We start from the raw sequence: 15,011 nt of genomic DNA on the forward strand, positions 1-15,011 counted from the left end.
ATGTGGCCCCGGCTTCTCCTGCTCCTGGGCCTGGACCTGGGCCTCCGCAGCCTCTCTCTGCCCCTGGCTCCTCGCAGTGCCGGGGCCATCGTCTCCGCCCCTGTCTCTCCGGCAGGCGCCGGGGCCCACCGCTCTCCACCTGAGGCCCGACCCCGAGACCCGCCTAGGGGGAAGGCGGTCGCGCTGCGCTCAGCCGGGGGTGCCCGGGGTCTCAGTTGGCTAAGCGGCCGCACTCGCCTCAGCCTGCGACGACGTGTGGCTCTGGGCCGTGGCGTCATCCTGGGCGGTGGTCCGGGCATCTGCTTCTCCCACAGGTCCTCGCGGTGGGCACAGCGGCCCTGCTTCCACGTGCACGTCCTGCTGCGCGCACCTCGTGCACGCCGCGCCACGCCCACCCATGCAGACCTGCACGTGTCTGCGCCCCGAGGTCGGCTGTCCCTACAGCGGCTTGTCCGGCTGCAGCGCTCACTTGGGCCTCCGGAATGGACCTTTCACCCCGGGGCGGTCAGCCCCACCGACGACTCGTCCGCCTCTGGCTTGTCCCCCAGATCCACTCCACCTGGTGGCCGTCTCCCCTCCCCGGGCTTCGTGGCCCAAACGGAGTGTCCTACAGATGGGCTCAGGCCTGTTGTTTCAGAAGGTGTCACCTCGGACAATCCCCAAGCGGTGGAGTCTTCCGTGTCCTGTCTGGTAGCCAGACAGGATCTTTGCGTTATCAGAAAGGTCGAGATCGACAGGAGTTCATCCAATTTTACCCTGGTGTTCACCAAGAAGATGAGAATTTTCGTCGTCGCCAACATCGTTTATGACTGCCCGTCAGCTCAGTTCAAGGAGGTGGATTGGAAGGTGTTCTCCGTGCCGTTGATGTGGGGTCAGCCGAACTGGTCCGACCCTCTGCCGGTGCTGAAGTTCGTGTCCAGGCAAGGGCTGGCCGTGGAAATCCCGAAGAACACACTTCCCCCGGGGGTGTACGTGCTCCGGGTCTATCTGAAGCTGGTGGGGCCCACCGGAGAGGTGCTCGAGGACTCAGACTTCGTCTACTTGGTCATGGCGAGAAGCCCCCTGCAGGCGGTTCTCCTCGGGGACACCAACATCAGGATCCAGTTCACGGAGGAGCTGGTTCTGGACGGGTCGGTGTCGGTGGATCCGGACGCGGACGATCCGCTGCAGGATGTCCAGTTCTCTTGGTACTGCACCACGAACCCGACAGACTACCAGGGAGTGCAGATAGACATGCGGAGCCGGGCGGTGTGTCTGCCGGAGCTGGGCAGCCTGAGGTGGGAGGGGGCCTCCGGTACGGTGCTGAGGCTGCCGCCGCGGACGCTCAAAGGCAGCCGCGTGTACTTCTTCAGAATGGTGATACACAAGAGAGGCTCGTCGGCCTTTTCCAACAAACGGGTGCAGGTGCTCCCAGGGCCGACACCCGTGGCCAAAATCGTGTGCACGGAAAACTGCAGTCCCGTCTTGGTGATATCAGACAGGTTCTCGTTGTTTGTCAAGTGCACCAACTGTATGGGAGGCCGTGACCTCTACAGCTGGTCCATTCTGTCCCTGTCGGGGGGTGAGGTGGTGTTCGACTGGGCGGGACAAACTTCCACAGGCAGGAATAGCGATTATTTGTCCGTGAAAGCTTTCGCTTTCAGAGACTTTGCGGAAGCCAAGTTTTCGCTTTCTGTGCTACTGGAGGCATGGAGCGGCATCAGCGTGATGTTCAAGTACCCCTTCGTCATCAACCACGCGCCTAAAACCGGGGATTGCAAGGTGAACCCCGCCAGCGGGATTGCATTTTACACCGAGTTCGTCATCCAGTGCAGTGATTTTAGGGACCAGAACACCCCGTTCACATACAAAATGATCGTGTCCGATCTGCACGGTTTTGGTGAGATCAGCTCTTTGAAGGAGAACACCCTGGGGCCCATCCTGTACCTGGGCCCCGCGCCCACGTCACCCCGGTCCTTCCTGCCCGTCGGCGAGCAGCTCAGCCATCACGCCGTGAAGATCCTCGTCCAGGTGTACGACTCCCTGGGAGCGTTCTCTCAGGTGACCGTGTACGCCACCGTCCAAGCTCCCACCGACGCGTACGCGCCACAGACGGTGATGCAGCGCCTGCTCAATTACACCACGGGGCCGGGCTCCGTCCTGTTCACTTTGCTGCGGGGGCAGGGCTTCCTGCCCGCGGGCTACCTGATGTACATAGCCGCCTCCGTGTTGAACAGCATGAGAACGGAGGCCTCCCTGCGCGCAGACAAAGAGGGGCTCCGGGAGCACCTGCTCAATGTGTCCTTCACTCTCCCCGTGGGCACGCTGGTGGAGGTCGGCCAGCTCATCACGGCCGTCGCGAGGCTGACCCAGAAGACGTCGGAATGCACCAGCGTCACGAAGAAAAATGCCACGGCGAGGATCTGGCAAGCCACCCAAGCCCTGCGAGAGCACCAGCGGAACAACAAGAACTTCCACGCCGAACAGATAGAAACCGTGAGCACCGGGATACTCACCAGCTTGTCCCACGTCCTGAAAATGACCACTCGCTACGAAGTGTTCACTGACCCTTTCTACGTGATGCAGTCTCTGGCAGACACGGTCCTGGTCGGCATGGTGCCGGGCAATGACACCGTCTCGATGAAGACCTCGAACTTCAACGTGTACATCAGGAAAACGGAAAAGTGGCTGGCCACCTACGTCTTGGGAGACGAAGAGCACGGCCGGAACTGGCTCCGCGCCACGCTCAATGAGAGCAGCGCCCCCGGTCTGTCCACAAACGCGCCCATTTCTGCGACGTTTTGTGAGTTTGCAGACCACCCCTTTCCCTGGATGGACGACCAGGACAGCCTTTCCGCAGACGTGGTTGGCTTCAGGATGACAGGCGGCACGGCGGCCGGAGACGTGCTGGAGCTCACGCCGGAGGTGGTGGACGTGTACCTAGGCAGAAGGAACTTGAGCTCTGCGGCCTTCAACCTCACGGTGGGCCCCGACGACGAGCCGGGCGCGGGGGACGAGGCCTCGAGGAAAACGACGGGGGCGTTCCGTTTCACCCTGGACAGCGGAGACACGAAGGAGCTGCTGGTACACATCGTGACAGAAGTCACCGTGCTGTTCACCGTGTCCGTGTACGCCGGCAACCGGGTCTCCCCTGAGGCTCTGGTCGCCACCTTCCTGGTGCCCCACGACATCCCTCCGGTGGCCAACCACAGCGGCCTGTTCGACCCGACCTGCGCGGTGAAGATGGCCCGCGTGGTCTGCCTGCCGCCGTCCCTGCTGCAGGCCGCCGCTCAGCGGGGCCGCTCCCCCGAGGGCTCCGTCGTCGTGGCTGTGCAGGCGGCCCACTTTGTCACGGAGCCCACCGACAAGCTGGTGAGAGTCTCGCTTTTCAGCGCCTACTGCCTGGACATGCTCGGGATACAGAGCGACTGGCGAGAGGACGCCTGTGTCCTCGGGGAGAAGACCGTCTGGGACAGGGTGCACTGCATCTGCAGGGCCGCGAGGAGGGCCCGGCGGCAGCTGGACGCCGGAAACCTGGCCAACGTCCGCCTGCACTTCCGCTACTTCACGGCCAAGGTGCTCGTGGTCCCCAACCCCGTGGACCTGCGGTTGGAGGTCATCAAGAGCATCAGCAGAAACCCCGTGGCCCTGTTCACGGTCCTCTTCATCGTGTGCGTGTACGTGGCCCTGGCCTTCTGGGCGCTGCACAGGGACGAGATCGACAAGTTCCTCCGGGACCACGTGATAGTCCTGCCTGATAACGACCCCTATGACGACGTCTGCTACCTCGTCACCATTTTCACCGGAAGCCGCTGCGGGGCGGGGACCAGGGCCGACGTCTTCGTCCAGCTCAGGGGAACAGTGGGCGCCAGCGACGTGCACTGTTTGAGCCACCCCCACTTTAAAGCCCTCTACCGCGGGAGCATCAACACCTTCCTGCTGACGACGAGGAGCGACCTGGGCGACATCCGGAACATCCGCGTGTGGCACAACAATGAGGGCAGAGCCCCCAGCTGGTACCTGAGCCGAATCAAGGTGGAGAATCTGTTCAGCAGACACATCTGGCTGTTCATGTGTCGGGCGTGGCTTTCTATCGACACCTCTGTGGACAGGACGTTTGAGGTCGCCGATCCCAACGTGCCCCTGAAGAGGGTGGACTTCTGCCTCATAGACATGACCAAGGAGGCGGAGAAAGCGCACATGTGGTTCTCCGTCTTCACCGGCATCGTCAGCAAGGGCTTCAGCCGGCTCGAGAGGCTGTCCTGCTGCCTGGCCATGCTGCTGGCCTCGCTGCTGTGCAACATCATGTTCTTCAACCTCAACGAGGAGGAGGAGGAGGGGGCGGGGCCCCAGGGCGGCCACTACCTGCGGTCCATGGTCATCGGGCTGGAGAGCGCCGTGATCACGCTCCCGGTGCAGGTGGCCATCACCGGCCTGTTCACCTGTTCCCATAGGCAGCCCCAGGTGAGCCTGGAGGAGGTGTCTCCTCGGAAGCCTCCCGTGACGGCGGCAGGGGCCGGGCACTGGGAGGACCGTCTGAAAAAGTGGCACGCGCGGGAGACCGAGGAGCAGCCGCCCTCCCCTGGGAGCAGTCGCGGCCTCGGGAAGTCTTCGGGCGAGGCGACCTCGAAAGTGAGGCGCCCGTGGAAGAAGGCGGAAGGCAAGGCCTCACTCCAGCCCAGGACGAACGCCAACAACAGCAACAAGAACGTCAACGACAACAACAAGAATGTCAACGACAACAACAAGAACGTCAACAACAGCAACAAGAACGTCAACGACGGTCCGGGGGTACCCGCGGAACAGCCGCCTTCCCCAGAGGACTCCCCGCCCCCCGCCACCAAGCCCAGGGTGGAGCTGCCCGGATGGTGCGTTTTCGTGGCCTGGTGCCTGGTCTTCGCCACGTCGGGCGTGTCCTCCTTCTTCATCGTGCTGTACGGGCTGACTTACGGCTACGAGCGGTCCATAGAGTGGCTCTTCGCGTCGTTTTGCTCGTTCTGCCAGTCCATTTTCCTGGTGCAGCCGCTCAAAATCATCTTCCTGTCGGGCCTCCGGTCGAACAGGCCCAAGTACTGTAAAAACCTCTCGTGGGTCAGCAACTACCGCTACACAGAGATCCAGCTGCAGGACCCCCGGCGGGACCCGGCCAAAATGCGGGAGCGACACCAGCGCGTCGTCGAACTCCGGGGCACGAGGATGTACCAGCCCCTCACGGAGGACGAGATCGGGATATTCAAAAGAAAGAAGAGAGCCAAGAGGGGCGCGTGGCTGCTGCTGGCTAGCACTCTGACCCACTTCATCCTCCTCGCCCTCCTGCTGGGCCTCGCTGCCCTCCTCCGCCGCGCCGACAGCTTCTACTACAACCGGTTCATCCGCCGCCAGTTCTCCGAGGGCCTCGCGACCGTGACCAAGCTGGATGACGTCTATCTGTGGCTCAGCAGCGTGACGTTGCCCTTGTTCCACAATGACGGGAACCCGACGTTTCTTCCTGACAGCTCCTCTCAGATCCTTGGCCTCCCACTGATGAGGCAAGTGAGGGCCAAGCCGGCGGAAAAGGCCTGCCTGCCCGCCCACAGCCCGGTGCCAGACAGCCTCAAAAGGGAAATTCACTGTCACCCCGCATACGGCACCCACCCAGAAGACACGGCAAACTACACTCAGTTTTGGAAGAAGGTCAACAAGCGGACGACCGACAAGAACACCCAAGGGTTTACCTATAAGCCTCCAGAAAGGAGGTGGGTGTATTACTCCTACGGACTTCTTCATACCTACGGGTCCGGGGGGTACGCGTTCTATTTCTTCCCAGACCAGCAGCAGTTTAATTCCACCCTGAGGCTCAAGGACCTGCAGAGCAGCCACTGGCTGGATGAGAAGACGTGGGCTGTGATTCTGGACCTGACCACCTTTAACCCGGACGTCAGCCTGGTCTGCAGCGTCTCGGTCGTGTTCGAGGTCTCTCCGTACGGCGTCGTGAACGCCAGCGTGTCTGTGTACTCCTTCTCCCCGGGCAGCTTCGGCGGGAAGCCGTCGGCAGAACTCGCCCTGTACGCGGCCATCCTCGTGTGCTTCCTGGCCCACGTGGCGCACGTGGTGTACACCGTCTGGCAGGAGAGGGCCTCCTGCGTGACGCGCGCGGGCAACTGGCTCAGCCTCGCCCTGAGCTGCGCCTTCGCCGCGCTGATCGTGCTGCTTCTCAGCAAGCACTTCCTGGCCGCCGGCGTCCTTCGGTCCTACTCGTCGAACTCCAGGGACTTCGTGCCCTTCCACGCCGTTTCTCAAGCGGACCACGCCATGCGGATCGCGTTGGGCTTCCTGCTGTTTCTGGCCATTTTGAAGACGCTCAGGTACTGCAGGTTCTTTTACAGTGTGCGCCTGGCTCAGAGGGCCATGCACACCGCCCTGCCCGCCATCTTCCACGTGGCGCTCATGCTGTCCCTGTGTTTCTTTGTGTACGTGGCTCTCGGGTGCCTGGTGTTTGGGCAGCACGAATGGAACTACAGTCGCCTGCTCCACGCCACCCAGACGGTGCTCTCCTACTGCGTTTCAGCTTTTCAGAACATAGACTTTTCCCAGAACAGGGTCCTCGGGGCCCTGTTCCTCTCCTCGTTTATACTGCTGGTGATCTGCCTGCTGATCAACCTGTTTCGGGCCACGGTCCTGTCTGCCCACGAGGAGATGGCACAGCCCGTGTACGAGGCCCCATCGGACGAAGCGGAAGCAGTGGCCTACTTGTGCGGCAAACTCAGGAGGCTGCTCGGCTTCCTGTCCCTCCGACCCAAGGCCCCAGACAAGCCCACGTGCTTCATGGACATGCTCTATGGGCGGCCGGAGAGGCAGAACCGGCGCTTCCTGGGGCTGAAGACCAGAAACATGAACGAGAGGAAGGTGGTGTATCTCGTGATGTGACGGTGGCGGTGTCGAGAGCTGCGGGCGAGGGTCTCCCCGCAAACATTCCGTTTAGTGGCCCCAGACCAGTGTCCTGCTCACACACACCCTACATTTGCAAGTATCCCCACTCTTGGCCCCCACTCTTGGGAACAGGAAGAGAGAGAGCGACCGGCAGTGCCCCGGGGAGAGGAGCTGAGCTCTCTTTCCGGGGAGTGAAGCGTCTTCGGAGCCTGCAGCAGTTCAGAGGGTTGGAGACACGCTGGGAGCTCTTTTCAGAGGCCGGAGCTTCCCTGACCCACGTTCCCTCCACCAGCCTCCCCCCGCCCCGGTCCACCACATCCCAACTGGTCCAGGGCCTGAGGGGCCCCGGCGGTTCCAGGACTTGCCCTGGATTTGGAATTAATTCAGGGAGGAGATCAGAGGTCAGAAGTCTGAAGCTTTCCATCTACTCCCTAAGGCTCCTTCAAGTTAAAGACGTGCACCATCCCGTTAGCTCTCTGGCCGTGACACTAAGTTTCTGTCAGACAACAAGGTGCTGCGTGTGGGTTCACTTTCAAAGACAGTGACTGTCCTGTAGGTCGGGCCCAGCAACATCTACACCCCGGGTTTGGGCTTTTGGTTGGTTGCGTCCCAGTGGGTTGTTACTGAACAATAAAGAAAATGTTGTTTGTTGTTTAAGAGCAACACGGGCTGGCAGCTGTTTCATTCTCCCTCAGGAGCCTGCTCCTGTGTGCGGATGCGGCGTCAGAATTAAATGTGAGATTTCTGAGTGACGCACGGAGGCTTCTGCACGGGGGGGTGGGGGGGGGGGCGCATCTACACGGGGCTTCTTCTTCTGCCCTGGAAGTCAGGGCCGGAAACACAGGACCGCAAAGTCAGCCTGGCGACTGGCCGCCTGGTCCCAGGCCTTGGTTACTCGCCGAGTGGCAGTGTAATCTGAGGAGGCACATGCTTTTGGTGTTGCACATTCTGTGGGTTCAGACAAACACACAGTTGCATGCCTCTGCCATTCTAGTATCAAAGGGTTTTCACTGCCCTGAAAATCCTCTGTGCTTTGAATCCATCCACAGAATATCACCGCCGTAAACACAGTTGGGGTCATATTTTTCTAGTAACCAAAGCAAAGTGCTTGCTCTGGGGCCCAGGGCAGGGCGGCGCTTGCACTGGCCCAAGAGCAGTTCATTCCCAGCATTACTAGCAGGCTCGGTATAATCCTTATTTCCCACTTCCCCGGAGGAAAAAGCAGGGAGGGCGCCGCACAGTGGAGGCCACCGCAAGTGTAGGGGAGAGCCTGCCTGGGGCTCGGGTAGGGGAGTCTGGGAGCCAGGAGAACCTTTGGAAGCTGGTGGGGCCCCCGGGCAAGCAAGGCCAGGGAGGTTGAAGGATGGTGGGGCCCAGGTCGAGAGGGGCGTGTTGCAGGGCGCTTTAGGGTTTGGAGGAGCAGGGTGATATGTCGCAAGTGCACACAGCTTTACAAAGGTCCCGGGAAAGGGCAGGGCTCGTGCAGAACCCCGCTTCTCTGCTGCATTAAGGGGCATCACGGGCCCTGCCTGTGACCCCGGGGGCTCCCGTCCTAACGGGGGACAGGTAGTGCGCGCACTAGGAGGACATTCCAACCCAAGGCACGTGACAAGAGGCGCGCGAAAAGCGAGACCAAGTGGGGCTCCGCTGAGCCCGGGGGAAAACACAGAAAGAAGCTGAGAATCTTAGCACAGCCCGAACTGCAGGCCAAGTAGGAGCGCTCTCGGGCCAAAGCAGGGTCAGGCACCGCCCAGGGGCTGCACCCCCAAGAAGCAATGCACCAGGGAGGAGCCGAGGAGGCGGAAGCCAAACTCGAGCTACGTCTCGCAACGCGCATGCGCCCGGGGTGATAGGGAGGGGTGCGCACGCGCGGCCGGCCGTCAGGGGGCGGGGCCGCGCACGCGTGGTGAGTCCCGGCGGCGTGGGACGCCGGTGCGCGCGGGCGGAGGTGAGAGGGGCGGCCTGGCGGTGTGACGGGAGTGCGCGCGCTCGGCCGGCCCCGGTCCCGCCCAGCGCCTGCTGCTCGCCGGCGGCCGCGAGGCCTCGGTAGAGGTCCTTGGGATTCCGAGGACCCGGGTCGGACCCGCTGCGCTCGGCCCCGGGGGACGGAGGACTCGGGGAAAGGCCCCCCGAGATGACAGCGGGCTTGTGAGCTCCCGGGGCCGAGCCTGGACGTGCGGGGTCCCGCAGACCTCGGGAGGGGCGTTGCTGGAAACTTGGAGGAGGAGTGAGGTGCAAAGGTTAGGGATAAGCAGCAGCAAGGCGAAGAATGCCTTCCGAGAGCATGCGGAAGGACGGTGCGCCCGGATCGCCACCGGCCAAGGGGGAAAAAAGCCAGACACCTTGTCCATAGGTCGGTCCATAGCGATAACGCACGCTGAAACACGGTGAAAAAACCCAGGGCCGAGGGCGTGGGAACTGGGGGACGGGGCGGGCAGCCTGACCTGTCTGCGCTTGGGAACCCAGGCGAAGAGCGAGGAAGGTTGGGGCGACTGTGGTTAAGAAATTTCCAAAAATAATAAAAGGCACCCAAACAGGAGTCAAAGACTGCTCCCAGGAGTACCAGCAGGGCAAAACCCTGTGCAGGAAAAGTTAGTACAGGGTCCAGCACAAATAACGTCCCTTTTTAAGTGACAAAATCATCAGCATGTCATTCTGCAACATAACAATGTCACACTCAAGCACACCGCGTGACATGGTGGTCAAATGTTCCAATTAAAACTATTAAGTTATTACACCCACGTTTTTACCCTACAAAGCACACTCAAGCAGGCCTTCTGCCGGACCCTGTACGTATGTACACACACACACGTGTAGAATTATATGTGTGCATGTATGTATGTTGTGTGTTATATGTTACCTATTCCATTGTATAATGTATACCATTCTGCACGTGTGTATATATATGGGTAGTTGTTTTTTTCAAACCGCTGAAAGTCAAAGATGAAGATGTTGCAGGCAGCCCTGGGGAAGCCCCGCAGCCAGAGGCGGGGAAGCCGTCTGGGTGGAGGAAGCGGGAGAGCAGAGGCCAGGAGGGGAGTAAACAGGGGGATCTGAGCCCGGTGTGTGGGGGTGGGGGCGGGCAGTAATAGCGAGGAAGGGAGTTTATCCTGCCCTCAGTTCGGGAGTGCCTGGGGTTCAAAGCACCGCTCAGAGCCTTGATTTTGAAGAATGCTGTCGAATTTTGTCCTGCTTTTATGCATCTATTGAAGTGATAATGTGGGGTTCTTCCTTTTTTCTGTCACTATCATAAGTTGCATTCGTTGGCTTCTGAATGTTACACAAACCTTGCATTCCTGAGTTGAATCCACTCAGGCATGATGCCTTAGGCTTCTTACGTGTTGTTGAATTCAGTTTGCTAGTATTTTGCTAGGGATTCTTGGGTATCTGGGTTCAGGAGGGGTATCGGTCCGTAGCTTTCCTGTGATGGCATTGGGTAACGGTGTCAGGGCCGTCCTGGCAGTTTCTGTGTCAGTGTGATACTGTCCTCACAGTCACCACCAGCTGTCGCCTGCCTTCTCTACGTTCCGAAACAGTGTCTGTGTGTGGGTTCTATTGGGCTGGCCAAAAAGTTCATTTTGTTTTTCTTCTGTAAGATGTCTCTAGTAGTACTTAGTTGTCTTTAACTTCATTCAGAACAATTTTGTTAGATTGTATTGTGAAAAAAAAACCCTCATCAAAATTGGTGAATTTTTGTGTAGCCATTTTGATACGGAAGAAGGAAGAAAATATGCAGCATTTTGGGCATGTTATGCTTTATTACTTCAAGAAAGGTAAACATGCAACTGAAGCACAGGAAAAGGTTTGTGCAGTGTATGGAGAAGGTGCTGTCATGGGTCGAATGTGTCAGAAGTGGTTTGTGAAGTTTCCTGCTGGAGATTTCTCGCTGGACGGTGCTCACCGTGGCGCAGACCAGGTGAAGCGGATAGCGACCCAGTTGAGACATTACTTGAGAATAATCAGTGTTGTACCACGAAGGGGAGATAGCTGACATACTCAAAACATCCAAATCAGTGAAGTTATTGGTGACAATGAAAAATATGTCCTTGATTTTACGGAAAAAACTAAATGGACTTTTTTGGTCAACTCAATATTTCTCCCTTAAATGCTTAACAATTTGTGGTTAAGCCACCTAGGCCTGATTTTTTTTCTATTTTTTTTTTATTTCATGTTTTAGGGACACTTTAAATTATGAAACCGGTTTTCTGAATAGCTACAGGGCTATTCAGGTTTTCTGTTTCTTTTTGGGTCACTTTTGATGATTGGCGGGGTGTTACCCCCGCGAGAAATCTGTTCATTTCAGCTAAACTGTCAGATTTATTTGGTAGAAAGTTGTTCCACATGTGCCCTCACTTTCATTTCATTGTCTGACGTCTAAGCGACGTCCCCTCTTTCCTTCCTGAGCGTGGCGGTTTGCCCCTTCTCGTTCTCCTCGCCAGTCCAGGTAGAGGTCACCAACTTGACTGATGTTTTGAAATAACCAGCTTTGGCTTTCTTGAGTTTTTTTCATTGTTAGTCATTTTCTAGTCTCTGGTTTCCATCCTTTATTATTTTTCTTCTTTCTATTTATGTTAGGGTTTAATTTGCTTTTTTCTAGTTTCTTAAAGTAGAAGCTTCAGTGATCGACATTACATGTTCTTCTCCAATTTAAACATTTGAAGCGCTGAATTTTCCTGTAGATACTGCCTAAGCTGCATTCTGCATATCTTGACATGATGCAGTATTTTAGTTTTAACTTAGTTAAAATATTTTGTAATTTCCCTTGCAATTTCTTCTTTGAACTACGGTGTATTTAGAAGTGTATTGTCTAACTTCCAAGTCTGGAGATTTTTCAGGCGCCTGTCTGATCCTGATTCTAATCCAGTCCCGTGGGGATTGGAGACGTCCTCTGATTTCAGCGCTGCATCGCTGCCGCCTCACTCTATGGCACGGCACGTAACCGCCTCTGGTGAAACTCTCCTACGCACCTGAGAACAGCTGGGACCTGGGGGAGGTCTTGGGCTTACTCTGAACTTGAGGTTCCTCGTTGGAAAGGGGCACCTTCCGCCCTCTTGGTCAGAGACACGTCGCCGGGGCTTGGAGTGCCGGGCAGTTCTGGGTTCTGACAGTGACCTGTCCTGCGTCTTGACCTTGCAGATGGCACACGAGGCGGAGCGCCAGCCCCTCGGTGTGTTTGAGTGCCAGCTCTGCTCCCTGACGGCTCCGTACAGCTACGTGGGGCAGAAGCCCCCCAACACCCAGGCTATCATGTGAGTACATGCCCAGTGGCCCGTGCGTCCCCGCACACCGAGCTGGTGGCCTGAGTCTGACATGTGGCCTGGGTGTCGGCTTTAGGCCCGCCCAGCCCGGGTCTGGGTGTTTGCTGCCACCTGAGGAGGCCCCAGGCAGGGCTCGAGGGCCGTGCTGCTCTCCCAGCCCCTGCCAGCCCCTTCCTGCCCTCTGCGCCCCCAGTCCAGCCCTGCCGGCGCCCGGGGAAGAGGCGCTGTGGCTCAGGCTGGGGCAGCTCGGCAGCTGGGGGTGGGCAGCGGGGGAGGCCTCCTCACAGGAGTGGGGGGATGGGGTTGTGCCCCCTCTGCTGGTGCTCAGCCTTGCAGCTCCGGCGCTGGTGGGAGTGGGAGTGAGTCCTCAGCACCAGCCCCCCGGGATGTGCCCAGAGATGGGCCTGGAGCGGAGCCACTGGGTCTCAGGCTGGGTTAGTGACCTTCAGTTTGTCCCCCATCAAATGCCACGTCGGGGGGAAGGCGACCGACACGTCACTCACACAGGACAAGTGGCAGGGGCCAAGGTTTCTCCCTTCTGACTTGGTGGGTTCCTCTACTGCCCAGGAACTGGGGACGTCGCCTTGGAACCCCAGGGATGTCCTCCTTCCTGGTGTGCAGGGTGAGGCCGGCACCTCACACGGTGTGCAGTGCCCCGGTTCTCCCTGCCTGGATGCGGGCCGTTTGGGCATGGGCATCGCCACGGCAGGGGCGAGGGGCGGCCTCGTGGCCCTGCCCCCTCTGGAGCATCGGGCTGGGGGCTGGGGGCTCAGGCTGCAGCAGCCCCTCCATGGGCCTCCCCTGAGGCTGCTTCCAAACCCCTCGGAGCCGGCTGGGCGTGCAGGCCCGGGAGGGCCTCCCTCCACAAAGGCTGGACACTGGCGTCCCTTACTGCCCTGCAGCCTCTTGGAGGAGAGCTTCGTCACCAAGGACCCCTTCACCCCTGACAAGGGCAGATTCCTGGTCCTGGGCTCCAGGTGCAGCGTCTGCGGCCGGCTGGTGTGTGTGGGCCCGGTGGGTAAGCCGCAGGGGACAGGGGCCACCTTCCCTGGGGGCCGTGGGAGAGGTCACCCATGAGCCTTTCCAAGGGACGGTGTGAGCGCCAGCCTCCCCCTGCCTCTGGGACCCCGGGATCCCTGTGGGGGCGGGTAGGGGCTGCTCTTAGAGACCAGCTGGCCTACCTCATGATGGACAGTCCCTTAGCTGAGGGAAGGGGTGGGCACAGGCGGAAACTGGGGTCAGCCCGAGGGCCTCTGTGGGGCTGGGGGAAGGAACAGATTCTTGGAGGCTCCACACCACCCCAGTGGCCCCTGGTGGTCGTCGCTCCCCCGCCCCCAAACACAGGGTGGTGACTTTTCTAATTGTTCCTGGGGAGCCTTCGTGGGGAAGCAGTCCCCCCTTCCGGAGCTTGTTGGGTGCCCTGCGTTTAGTGCCCGCTTTACCCCGGAGGCTGCCTTTAATCTGCCCCAAAGCTGGGCTGGCAGAGCTTTATCCGGGAGGAGAGAGGCTCCGAGAGTGGGGGCGGGGCCAGAGCACCCGCACAGCGAGCCCAGCGTCTGCAAACCCAAGGGTGGGAAGGCGGGCGGCGGGCGGCGGCCTGTCCCGTGAGCCACCCTGCCCACGGAGACGCCCCTGAGCACCCTGCCTGGTGATGAACTAGGGACGAGGGAGCTGTGTCCCAGACCACAGCAGAACAGTCAGCCGCTCCCTCCCTCCCTCTGCCTCGAAAATGCAGGATGAGGAGAAGGGATGTGGGAGGAGCCTCCGTCCAGGCTGCTGGGGGACTCCCGCCCCCCCTTCTTTTTCTCTCAGGTCAGGACCCCACACGCTCCTTGAGGTGGCCAGGCCCCTGGGCCACAGTCTCCCTCTGCTGTTGGGCTGCGGCCGCACCCTTCCCCCCTCCTCCCAGCTGCCCGAGCGGCCGGCCCCTGCCCTGCGTGCGATGAAGGGCTGGCCCCCAGTTCTCAGCACTCCCCTCCTCTTCCAGGAATGCAGCCTGTTCTACTCCAAGAGATTCTGCCTCCCTTGTGTCCAGGAGAACGTCCACGCCTTCCCTCAGGAAATTCGGCTCGACTTGGAGAAAAGGAAAGTTCCATCGAAGAGGCCGGCCAGCCAGCCCAGCACTCAGGCCTGAGCGCAGCCTCGGTGGCCCAGGCCGGCGCGGGCTGAGCTGGGAGCCCACTACGTGCTGGCCCTGACTGCGGGCGGGCTGGAGCCGCAGGGTGGCGGGGTCCCGCCTGCAGCAGCAGCAGGAGGGCAGGGCTGCGTGGCTCAGAGCTGGGGTGGGGCAGGAGCGGAAGGGAGCTGAGGCCAGGCCTGTGGGGTCCCTCGCTCCCCCCAGGGCGCCGCCTCCCCGCAAGGTCGTCCCTGGGCTGCTCCTGCTCGCACCTGGTGGACCCGCAGCCCCACGTGCCCTCCGTGCGATGGGCCCGATCCAGGACTTGGCCGCGCGCGCCGGACCAGTGTGGGCCCTGCAGCCCCAGTAGCCGTGGGCGCGAAGACGGGCGGTCTCGGAGTCACCCCGGTGCTCTGCAGGTTGCCTGTTGGTGCTCCCAGCCCCTTCTGTTCCCTGCGGCTCCTTCCCGCTCCAGGCCCAGCTCCACGTGGGCCCAGATGGACTTCCCTCCCGCCCGGCTCCATCATCCCCTGCTCCACAGTCTGCTGGCGGCAGCGCCCCCCCCCGCCCCCCAGCGGTGCGGTATGCCGGACTATGAGCAGCCCTCCGCCGCGGCCCGTTTCCTTGTGCCTTTGCTGCGGAGCCGCCGAGCCCGCCCGGGGGAGTGTGAGAAGCGGGCAGGGGAGAGGGAATAAAGAGCCGCTGCTGAGCGAGCGCGTGCCGGGCCCTGAGCTCCCAGGCCCGGCCTT

General features: G+C 60.3%; 2 protein-coding genes across 4 annotated transcripts; both read left to right on the forward strand.

Moving 5' to 3' along the window:
* On the forward strand, positions 1-6,885 carry PKDREJ (polycystin family receptor for egg jelly). Its single transcript, XM_045834761.1, has one exon. It carries the CDS (start codon positions 1-3, stop codon positions 6,883-6,885), a length of 6,885 nt encoding a protein of 2,294 aa, XP_045690717.1.
* Positions 6,886-8,786: 1,901 nt separating this feature from the next.
* Positions 8,787-14,972, forward strand: CDPF1 (cysteine rich DPF motif domain containing 1). Of its 3 annotated transcripts, none has more exons than XM_045834987.1 (4): positions 8,787-8,836; positions 12,025-12,137; positions 13,049-13,160; positions 14,134-14,972. In XM_045834987.1, exons 2-4 carry the CDS (start codon positions 12,025-12,027, stop codon positions 14,278-14,280), a joined length of 372 nt encoding a protein of 123 aa, XP_045690943.1. In that variant the 5' UTR covers positions 8,787-8,836; the 3' UTR covers positions 14,281-14,972. The 3 variants fall into 3 exon arrangements, with proteins under 3 accessions (XP_045690943.1, XP_045690942.1, XP_045690944.1); XM_045834986.1 differs by lacking the exon at positions 8,787-8,836 and adding an exon at positions 8,843-9,241; XM_045834988.1 differs by lacking the exon at positions 8,787-8,836 and adding an exon at positions 8,843-9,241 and having other exon boundaries at positions 13,049-13,145.
* The last annotated feature ends 39 nt before the right edge of the window (positions 14,973-15,011 follow it).

The sequence above is a fragment of the Phyllostomus hastatus genome, unplaced genomic scaffold (assembly GCF_019186645.2).
Source record: "Phyllostomus hastatus isolate PE091 unplaced genomic scaffold, TTU_PhHast_1.1 phas_contig_198, whole genome shotgun sequence".
NCBI lineage: Eukaryota > Metazoa > Chordata > Mammalia > Chiroptera > Phyllostomidae > Phyllostomus > Phyllostomus hastatus.